At 45.0% G+C, this 11,347-nt stretch overlaps 1 protein-coding gene across 1 annotated transcript in view; it reads left to right on the forward strand.

Moving 5' to 3' along the window:
* The window catches only part of tesk1b (testis associated actin remodelling kinase 1b), a 31,597-nt gene extending 20,397 nt beyond the window's left edge, over positions 1 to 11,200 (forward strand). Inside the window, exons 6-11 of the mRNA XM_085153918.1 lie at positions 259 to 341; positions 6,761 to 6,851; positions 7,368 to 7,451; positions 8,624 to 8,710; positions 9,095 to 9,191; positions 9,270 to 11,200. Coding sequence (XP_085010044.1) covers positions 259 to 341; positions 6,761 to 6,851; positions 7,368 to 7,451; positions 8,624 to 8,710; positions 9,095 to 9,191; positions 9,270 to 10,396 — 1,569 coding nt within the window. The 3' untranslated portion in view covers positions 10,397 to 11,200. The remainder of the gene's footprint in view (positions 1 to 258; positions 342 to 6,760; positions 6,852 to 7,367; positions 7,452 to 8,623; positions 8,711 to 9,094; positions 9,192 to 9,269) is intronic.
* The last annotated feature ends 147 nt before the right edge of the window (positions 11,201 to 11,347 follow it).

Below are 11,347 nucleotides of genomic sequence, written 5' to 3' on the forward strand. Positions count from 1 at the left end.
CTATTGCCGCTGCATTCAACACTAGTGAGTGGGCATCACGTGTCCTGCGTCCAGAGTATTTCTAGGAGTGTAAAGGAAATAATTTGGGAGGGACGCTGCGATCTGATGCTCTCTGAATGTCTGAATTTTCTTAAATTTAAGTTTTCTTCTTCTTGCAAAAAACCAAAAACATCTTTGCAGGCATGCAGAAAGCCCCGCTCTCACATACTGTGGATGCAGCAATAAAGTGATTCATGTGACCTTTGCCCCTCTGTTCAGAACTGCCTGGTGCGCTGGGAAGGTGCCGTGTGCTCGGCTGTGGTGGGAGACTTTGGCCTGGCAGAGAAAATACCAGATTACAGGTCAGTCCGTCGACACCTATCAGCGGTGTGATTAGATAAGTCGGGCTCAATAAATTCCACTCCTGCACTCGTCTCTGCTCTGTTTATATTCCATGCCATATCTCTTTCTCCGTGCACTCGAAATATTTCTCTCAACTTCTGCTTTTCTCCTGGAGACGTTCGGATGAGACACAGTCACACACAGAGACTGTTGCTCACTCCCGATCAGTCAGGTTTTTCCAAAGTACACAGGCACACGCTGCCTCCGCTCTGTTTCATAGGTCCAGGGGAAGGCAGACGGGACGGCATTTTGGCTCGCAGTGATCTTTTCAGTGTTTTTGTTTTTTTGTTTTTTTTTTTAGTGTGAGCTTTTATGACACACCACTAACTCCCAGCTCTGTTGCTGGTGTCGCGTTATGACTCTTCCCCTTCGTTTTTGCAGCTGCATTTCTAGTGACATTTATGTGGTTTCTACAATTCATCACTGGCCTGTACAGGCTATAAATGACCAGCAATCCTCAGATGGGTCTTTATTTTAATTTCTGCAGCTATTTTTCCACTGACATCATGTCTGTTAAGTGGCAGATGATCAGATTCTTGGCATAAAAGGGCCCCGCTCTAAAGATTGAGGGGAAAAGACGTTAAAATGTTTACAGAAGAAAAAGTGGTTCAACAAAGTGTTAGTAGAGGAGACAAAACACACAAATTCTTAGGTTCTCTTTTAAATTGTAGACTTGTTATGCAAACTGTTTTTTTTTTTTGTTTTTTTTTTTTTTAATAAATCTGACAGTGATCACATGTAAGTATATTCTCTCTGAATCTGTAAAATGACCAGCATGAGGGTTGTTGCAAGATAGTTGGAGAATAGAGAAATTATTTAAGAAGCAGTGCAGCATCTTAATATTTTCTCTTGCAACGAAAGAAGTGGTGTGACGGAGACGGTCCTGATGTCTGTGCCTGAAGTAAGGAGGTCCTGAAAACTTTGAAATGAAATTGTCCCACGGTTCATTAATTAAAATGCAGTTTTTACATAAATGGAAATGAATTTCCACTAGTTGTTACTTGGCTCTAGCTTCACTCGGTTTTTATTTGAAGAAAAACGGGCAGTCATGTAAAAGCCATTTGTCTGGAAATGGTTGCTTTGGAGGAAACTGAGGGAAAATCTGCCTTATTGTGGTGGAGAGGTTTGTATTCTTGGGAATGTCACTGTGTGGGCAAAAGTACTGGGCCACACATCTTTGACTTCAGGTGCTATCACTGCCACAGATGTATAGCATCAAGAACACAGACATGCAGTCTGCTTTTAGACACTTGTGAAAGGATGGGTCGTTCTGAAGAGCTCAATCAGTTGAGTGTGGTGCTGTAACAGGATGCCACCTTTGCAGCAAGCCAGTTTGTGAAATGTCCTTCCTTGTAGATATTCCACCATCAACTGTAAGTGGTGCTGTTAAAAAGTCGCTTCTAGGGCTCCAAACTTAGAGACTTGGACTTAGAGACTTGGACTTAGAGACTTGGACTTAGAGACTTGGACTTAGAGACTTGGAGCTTTTTATTGTCATTGTGCAGTTTCTTGCACAGCGAAATTGGGTAGCTGGACCACAAAGGTGCAAAAGTAAGAAGAGAGACCAATATACAACAAAAGGGGGGAATAAATAAATTAAATAAAATAAAAAGCAGTGTATATGTATACATATATGTGAGTGAGACTATATACATGGTGTATGTGTAAGAAACATTGAAACAGACTGGGACCAGAATTTTGCACATGAGCCAAAAACATTGCACAGAACATGGAAAGACTGAGATATTGCACATAGATGATCAACAGCAGTGTCAGGGTGGATGTGTTGGGGAAATCTTTACACACTTAGTTTGCATTAAGAGTTCTGACAGCCCACGGGAAGAGGCTGTTCTTTAGTCTGTTGGTTTTGCACCTGATGGATCTGAGCCTTTTTCCAGAGGGCAGGATGTTGAAGAGGTGGTGGTTAGGATGGAGGTGGTCCTTTATAATTGCCCTGGCTCTGGAGAGACATCTTGAGCTGGCAATTAAGTCCAGGGAGGGGAGTGGACAGCTGATCACCTTCTCTGCAGTTCTGATGACCCTCTGTAGTCTCTTCTTGTCAGCTGTTGTGCAACCAGTGTACCACACAGGGATGGCGTGCACCAGCACACTCTCGATAGTGGCATGGTGGAAGGACACTAGGAGTTCAGTCTGCAGCCTGTTACATCTCAAAACCCTCAAGAAATGGAGGCGCTGCTGGGCTTTCTTTACTAGGGCTGATGTGTTTGTGGACCAAGATAGGTCCTCAGATATTTGGGTGCCGAGGAACTTAAAGGAGGACACCCTCTCCACATAGTCACCTTTTATGGATAGGGGAGGGGATCAGTTCTTGTTTTGCGGAAGTCCATGACCACTTCCTTTGTTTTCTTGGCGTTTAGGGTGAGGTTATTGTAGTTACACCATTCTGACAGTCGCTGGACCTCATCCCTGTAGGCGGTGTCATCATCGTTGGTGATGAGCCCCATCAGAGTGGTGTCGTCTGCAAATCTGATGATGATGTTGCAGGGGTGCAGTCACTGGTCTAGATGGTGTATAAGAGTGGACTCGGCACACATCCCTGTGGTGAGTCAGTGCTGTGAGACAGGGTGGATGATCTCTGGTTGCCAACCTTGACTGATTGTGAATGGTCTGTGAGGAAGTTTTTGATCCATGCACATGTGGAGGGGGGGGGGGGTCCAAGTTTACCAGCTTCTCTATAAGAATGTCTGGGATGATGGTATGATGCTGAAATCAAACTTGCCCTGGCATCAACATCAGCACAGAAACTGTGCTTCAGGAACTGTATTGCATGGGTTTCAAGGGCCAAGCAGCTCCTGTATCTTTAATGAGTAGGTTGACCACATGGAATACATAGTTTTCGACCTGGAGCAGGACCTTGGGGAGGTGTTTAAGAATGCCTTAACCCAGGCCTTGCTAGACTCCACCAGTTCCTATGTGTCCATCCTCCTTTGAGCCCCCTTCCAGTCTGGAGGTTGAGCCTGCAACCCCCAGACTGGAAGGGGGTTGCAGGTGTAGGCAACCCCCTTCCAGTCTGATATCTCGCAGCTTAAAGCAAACAAACAAAACATAATCCTGTGGTTGCATGTGGTGTTCTTTCATGTGTCTGAAAATGAAAGCCCTTTCAATGTAAGCAAGCCTTTGTCCATTATAGTGTTGGGCTTTCCTTTTAGAAAGAATTGCATGAGGAGCTGCTCTTGTATTGGTGGCCTGAGGGTGCATGCAGCATGGCTTATGGGCAGGTGTTAAAATGCACGCTATGTTGTAATGAGTTCTCTCTTGCTGTGCATGAATTTTGGTGGCTGATGATGATTAATGCTGTTAGATAAGAAAAGCAGTGACACCACGAGTGCAGCAGGTTGCTGCGTGTTGTTGAAACAAATAGCTGAACTAAATTTATCTGCACAACTATCTGATAAAGAGTGAGTCTCTGCACAGAACTAACAGGTTAATGTAGTATCCACGAGTATAACACATACTTGCTACAAATGACAGCACTTTACTTTCTGCATCAGAGTTTAGAAAGGAAATGCAGTACTTGACATCCATCAGTGTTATAAATTTTTTCACTTTTGGAAAATGCCAAAAAAGGAGTTTTAAGGAGACTAAATGTGTCAGACTAAAGAATTTGTGGTCTTTATGTACAGCATTTTTGCAGAAAGGTTTTGGCCATTGGTTGAACAATATGAGTCTGACTGCTGTTTTAAAAGGGCTGTCGAGGCTGACCTCAAAGCAGTGCCATAGCCAGTGTGTCTCTGCCCACACATGCAGACAAACTTGACAAACACTCTTGTCTCTTTAGTCCTCATCCTCCTCTGTCTCCAGCTATTACGTTAAAAACACGACTCCTTCTGGTGTGTGTGTGTGTGTGTGTGTGTGTGTGTGTGTGTGTGTGTCTGTCTGTCTGTCCCCAGCCACTTGTCTGTCTGTCTGTCCCCAGCCACTTGTCTGTCTGTCTGTCTGTCCCCAGCCACTTGTCTGTCTGTCTGTCTGTCCCCAGCCACTTGTCTGTCTGTCTGTCTGTCCCCAGCCACTTGTCTGTCTGTCTGTCTGTCCCCAGCCACTTGTCTGTCTGTCCCCAGCCACTTGTCTGTCTGTCCCCAGCCACTTGTCTGTCTGTCCCCAGCCACTTGTCTGTCTGTCTGTCTGTCCCCAGCCACTTGTCTGTCTGTCTGTCTGTCCCCAGCCACTTGTCTGTCTGTCTGTCTGTCCCCAGCCACTTGTCTGTCTGTCTGTCTGTCCCCAGCCACTTGTCTGTCTGTCTGTCTGTCCCCAGCCACTTGTCTGTCTGTCTGTCTGTCCCCAGCCACTTGTTTGTCTGTCTGTCTGTCCCCAGCCACTTGTCTGTCTGTCTGTCTGTCCCCAGCCACTTGTCTGTCTGTCTGTCTGTCCCCAGCCACTTGTCTGTCTGTCTGTCTGTCCCCAGCCACTTGTCTGTCTGTCTGTCTGTCCCCAGCCACTTGTCTGTCTGTCTGTCTGTCCCCAGCCACTTGTCTGTCTGTCTGTCTGTCCCCAGCCACTTGTCTGTCTGTCTGTCTGTCCCCAGCCACTTGTCTGTCTGTCTGTCTGTCCCCAGCCACTTGTCTGTCTGTCTGTCTGTCCCCAGCCACTTGTCTGTCTGTCTGTCTGTCCCCAGCCACTTGTCTGTGTGTCTGCAAAATGTGTCACATGAGCTGAAAAATAAGGCTGACATTTTTACAGATGAGTCTTCCATGTAACTGTCACTGTGGACTTTTGCATACTTCCACCTATCCAACATGACAGCTCTGTTTGTTCTAGACTTTGTTTCAATAGCAGCTGGTCAATTGTGGTTTGTTTATTTTTTTTTCGTTTTTTTTTTCCAAGGCTGTTTGCTCTTGATTTTAGTCAAACACTGTTGCATCCTGCAGCAGGCCGCTAGCAGAAAATGGATGGTGTGTGTTTTTTGAGTGTGTTTTTGACTGAAACTGCTGTGCTTGTGGCATGGGGAGGGGAAAAAAGGAAAGGAAAGATGATGACAGGGGTTTAGCGCTCCAAATAAGGTCAAACTATTCCAGTCCTCCTCCTTTTGCTCTCCCGGCTTTGCTGGATCTCTGCTGTCCCTCATAACAAGTCACTCTCTCCCTTCTGCTGATATCATCTGAACTGTTTATGCTGATGACTTTTCTGTTGTGGTGTTTTCCCTGTGCTGCCTTCTGCGGTCGCTCAGTTTGTCTCATTTCTTCCGGTCCACTTCTCCAAATGGTGTTTACACTAGGAGCTGTGACCGTCTCGACTCATCCTTTCTCCCTTCTGTATGTGTTTTTTTTTTTGTTTTGTTTTTTTGTTTTTTTTGCTGTATCATAGCCCTCAGTAGCAGATGGAAATAGCACAGAGGAAGTATCTGCCAGCTCTGTGTGTGTGTGTGTGTGTGTGTGTGTGTGTGTGTGCGCGCAGGCATGTGTGCAAGCACGTTGTCCTTGCACATTCTTGTGTTCCTTCCTTTTTAATTCGGTCAAAAATTGCACAACAATATCTCCAGATAACTGAAAAACACTGTGGTTTCTTAGATACTGAGGAAGTGCACACAAACACACGTACGCTTGCACAGAGTAACGTCTCACCCCGCACGACCTCTTAATTAGCTTCTGTGTCACTGAATTGGCCTGTGAAGTCTGCTCTTGTTGCACCTTTTATCAATCTGTCATCTTCTTCGGTCTCCTGCACGTCACAGGCTTCTATATAGAAAGTCATCATCGTGTATTGTTTTGCATGAGTCACTGCTGGGTTTTTGAAAATGAACATCTGTGTCCTAAAGGCCCTAAAGGTGGCACCATGACAGCTTAAATGTGTGTATTGGAACTAGATAAATACTCGAAAGCACTGACTACAAAACACAGCTGCATAGTGTTCATGCCAAGCAGCCGATTGTTGCCTCTCCCCATTTTAAGCTGAAGAAAAGCCCTCCTAGGTCGATTTGATTTACAAAATGCTGCAAATTTAGACAAAGATCTGTTACTTCTGTTGAGAAAAACATTAAACTCTGAGAGTCTATTTAGTTATTTTTAACTAAAAACAAAAAAACAAGCCAAAGCATCACATCGGTTTGCTGTTCTGGTAATTATTTTTTCTGAAGTGGTGAAATGGCCCAAAACAACTCACGATTACAAAACCTCAGGAGCTGCCTTTGAGTTTGTTTTATCTGACGAGTTAAAAATCAGATTAAATTCAAATGTCGATTGTTTGCGTTTTTATATTAAAGCGTTGGAGGGTATTTGCATCATGAAGAAATCACTTTTAACAAAGTCGAGCATAGAGTCCACGCACATTATCCAAACACTACATTAAAGCAAATTTAACCTGATTCCATTACACTTGTGCATTTAGAGGTTTTGCTTCTCTTCTCTTTCCTGTTTTCCTGCAGTGAGGAAGAAGGCCAGGAGCCTCTGGCTGTGGTTGGCTCCCCCTACTGGATGGCTCCAGAGGTGCTCAGAGGAGAGGTGTATAATGAGAAGGTACTGACAGCTCACTTTCTTCACTTCACTTCAGCTGCATGTTGTTTCAGAAGTCCAAGGTCCGCAGTGGGCGTGATCAGAGCTGCTCAAATAAACAGAGGAAACGGGCAGTGATGTACAGCAATCAATATTTAATAAAGCGGTTATGTGGTTATGTAATTGGTGCACTCGTTGGCCTGGGTTATGACTGTTTTGTGTGTAGAGACTTATTAGAAGCTCCAGTTTGGTATAAACTATATGCAGAATATGGTGCGTATGTACAAAAATAATAAATTGGCTATAAACCACATACTGTTGAAAGCTGAGAGAAATTACGGCAGACTTGTTTTGTCAAGCAAGCTTAACAATGAAAAAGTGACAGACTTTTATCTTGCTGTTTATCCGATCTGAATTTAAAGTACACAGATAATATTAGAAGCCATACGTAGTCCGCATGCGTGTCTTTCCACTTATTTGGTCTTATCTTCAGCTGCTGTGTTATCTCTGGCTGATAGACTGTTCGTCCTCTCTCTGCAGGTGGACGTGTTTGCATACGGTATCATCTTGTGTGAGATCATTGCAAGGATACAGGCTGATCCTGACATCCTGCCACGCACTGAGGTACTGATGACGATGTTTTCATCGCCTATCCTGTTTCCTGACACGCTCGTCATCTCACTCACACCTCAGTCACAATCTGACCTCTTTATTAAGGAAGTGTGGGGAGGAGTTTCTAATAAAGCCATTATTGATTTAATGTTTGTCTCCGCTCAAGGACAGACCCTCAAGCCTGTTGCCATCTGAAGTGCTCCTCCAGAGCGCAATGGTTGTGCAAGCAGCACTGTTAAAATGGCTCCTAAGATTGAGCAACAGGCGAGAGAGATAATTAAAAAATATTTGAAATGATAGCTGCTGTAGATCATTTTAAAATCCTCTGAATGTCATTGCGGGCAAACAGAAAGCTGACTGACCTATTGCTTGAAAAATCGAATGTTTAAAGGGCTCAAAAGAAGCGACGTGCAGCGCTGCGCTACCTGGTGTTTAAGTCACCCAACCTCTCATTTTATACCTATTTATTTGTTGTTCTTTATTTATTTTAACTGATTTTAAGTTGTGTTGTCAAACTGGAACATCAGTAAAACTACTCAGAACAGTCAGTGTAGATGGTAAAAACCAAAAAAATGGAGTATGTGAAAAACATTTAAAGATTTTTGCCTCTTTTTTTTTTTTTTTTTTTTTTTTTTCTGTTTTTGCTTTGATTTTGTAGTTTTACAGCAGCCTTTATTAACAGCATGATAACATGGCATTTATTTAGGACACAGCCTTAATATTAAATCGTAGTATTGTGTGATGCAGACGGGGTCCCATTTGGTCCACTGGATGGTTTTGTGGAAGATCAAACTACTCCAGATTTTGGGAAATCTTTAAGGAAGTGAGATAAAGGGTCTTGTTTATTCAGACTACTCAGCTTCTCCAAAAAGCTGTTGGCTCTGGCCAATATTCCAGTTCATTAAATGGGCTTTCTGGTGGAACCTGCTTGAGATCAGAGTGGGCTGCATGTGGCCTATGAGCTAAAATGAGTTTGACATGCAACAGACTATTAATCTACTTTAAGACCTTTTGAAGCTATTACAAGAGCACTGCTCCTCCTTGTGGCCATTTAGCAGTACAGCAATTGAAGATTCTGGTTGCAGTCGCTTGTCTCTGTGATAGAAAGATGGAGTAAGGAGACTGTTTAAACAAAGTGCTCACATGTACTGAAACAGAACTTATTCGGTTTTGTGTTCTTTCAGGATTTTGGTCTGGATGTGGAGGCCTTTCGACATATGGTGGCAGACTGCCCATCTCACTTCTTGAATTTGGCTATCGCCTGCTGTAATGTAAGAAATGCATTTTGTCTCATGTCATATGTGCTGTTAGCTCACTGCTGCTCACTTTGTCATCTTCTTGACTTGTGCATGATGTAACCTCAAGTGCAGTGCACTGACCAAAGGTTTGAGCTTCAGTACGAGAGATCAAATTGTTTGGATGTTTGAAGGAAAAGTGTCCATTGGCATTTTGTTACAGTTGCCAAGAACTTGTACACTTGATCCTGTCATCTTTAGATTTAACAGTAGTTATTGACTCTTGTAACTTCAGCTTAAATGCCAAAAATCCCGAGGACATGTTTCAGATGGTTCTACATTTGAGTTTTTTTTTATTTATAACTGCTGCCTGTTTTATGACCTGTTTTAACTTTCCATCCTTTTCCTCTAATTTGACAGATGAACGCAAAGCTCCGTCCATCTTTCTCCCAAATCGTAGCAGAGCTGGAGAAGAAACAAGCTGAGAGAAAACAGAAGGCCGAACCAGCTGTCAAAGGTGAGCCATTCTGTAGATGCCTCACTGAAAAGAACTCGGTCTCACTTCTGTAAACTAACACGAATGTTCTGCTTTTAGAAGCAACTTCTCCGCCTGTCAGCCCTGTGCGAAGGCGATCCCTCGGCCTGCTGTTAGACCAGCGTCTCTCCCGCAGCAAATCCGACATGCTCCATCCTTCAGAGACGCCGCCTTCTACTACCTTGGCTCCTCCTGCTCGGTTTAACCCCTTCTCCCAGAGGGAGGACCTCAAAGGCGGGAAGATCAAGCTGTTTGACACGCCCAGCAAGTCAGTCATCTCCCTGACCTTCACGCTGCCTCCTCCACCAGACTGCGATGACACCACTGCATCTGATGCGGATGCTGTTGACATGCCCAGGAGGCACAGGCGCTGCCACTCGCTGCCTTGCACGCCTCCTCCACACCTCACGTCGGCACCGAACATCATTCTCTCTGAGGAGTCTCCGTCTGAGACGGAAGTAAACGAGGCAACTGAAGAGGACGGTCTTCTAGAAGAGAAGGATGCTTACAGGGCGAGTGATTCAGGTCTCCCTCTGTCTCTCGAGGCGCTGTCGGTAAACATGTTCGACCATGAGAAGGAGGCGAAGCTGCAGCAGCAGGAGGAGGAAGGGAGGGAGGAGGAGCCAATGGACTGCACTAGTTCCCCAGACATGCAAGACAGCACTTCGTCTCCTTACTCCAAACTTTCCTCTCCTCCTTCCCATTTCTCATCTCCCTTACAACCATCCAGTCCTCCTTTGTCAAACGGCTGGGGGTCGGCCATCTCTAACGGGCCTCCGTGCCTGCCGCCGCTCTCCAGTTTGGTCAACAACAATGTGGTTGTGAGTCGACCACTGGGCTGGAGCACCGCCACCAACAGCACTCCCACAACCAACAACAACGGCTACCACTCCCCAACAGGAGACCCCGCGGGCTCTTCTCCCTTTGGCTCTGGCAGCGGACACTCTCTGGACCAGGAGGAGGTCATCTCCTCATGTCCTGGCTGCTGCCTGGCTGGCCTCCGGTTCCCCTCAGTGTGTCTGAGAGCTCCTCCACGGCGTAACCCTTACAAGAACTTGAACGGAGACCACGCGGCCTCTCACGGGCTGCTTTGTTCAGGACCCAAGGGCCTGCCGCCCTCCCCCACACCCACAACCACGACCACCAGCCTGGAGCCGGGGCTCGCCTTGCCTGGGGTGCAAACATAAACCCTGATTCTTCAACACCAAATGCACACAGAGCAGACGTGCAAACTGCACCAAAAGGTCACATTCTGGGGAATTAAGCAGGTCCTCTTTAAAATTTGCACAGATTTTAACGCAGCAATACTCTGCTTATTTTCCAGACACACTTTTTGGTGCACAGGTGACTCTTAAGTGTTTGGGTCGCTTTACAGAGAGACTCCAAAACCGGCTGATTTTCTCCAACAAAGCCGTGGGACGTAAAACTTTTCAGGCGACGCCCTCTGCTGGACTGAGGGCGGCACAGCCTGTGACGTCAGCCGTGCCTGTATAGATCTGATCGGCAGCGTCCAGAACTGATCAGCATGTAAACACTCCAGTCTGGGATCCACATCAGTTGGATGTTGAATATTTGCAGATGTATAGATTGATATGTCAGAGGATCCTGGAATGAGGAATGTTCAGCTTAGTATTATTGTTGTTGCAATGATGTTTGGTGCTGAATGAACAGACAGTTTTGCTTTGTCTTTAATTATCAGGTGTATGATGCTCTGCTGAGGTGTGTTTGTGAATTGAATGCAGGTGTGTGTCTGGATTCAGTGTGTGTGTGTGTGTGTGTGTGTGATGTACACCATTCTTAAGACTATTTTTGTTGCTGTATGATCTCTGTTGGTCCTTCTGATTGCCTGGTTAAGCACTTCAGCTGTATTATTGTTAATAAGGAAACTGTTTATCATTATATTTGGGAATGAAGGTCTTTGACCTGCTTAAGAGATGTACAGATTCTTATTATTTAAACATGGCATTGAATAAAAAGACAGAATGCACTCATGTCTTTGATCTGCTGTGTCTACTTTGTTTTGGCTGCTTTAGATTCCTGGGGTGTTTCTTATAGTCTTTCATCTCTATTTCAGGATATATTGTCAGCAGTTATGACCAAAATCTCCAACCCCCATCTGCTTCAAATGTATTTATTTA

Source organism: Neolamprologus multifasciatus, chromosome 3, assembly GCF_963576455.1.
Source record: "Neolamprologus multifasciatus chromosome 3, fNeoMul1.2, whole genome shotgun sequence".
NCBI classification, from domain to species: Eukaryota; Metazoa; Chordata; class Actinopteri; order Cichliformes; family Cichlidae; genus Neolamprologus; species Neolamprologus multifasciatus.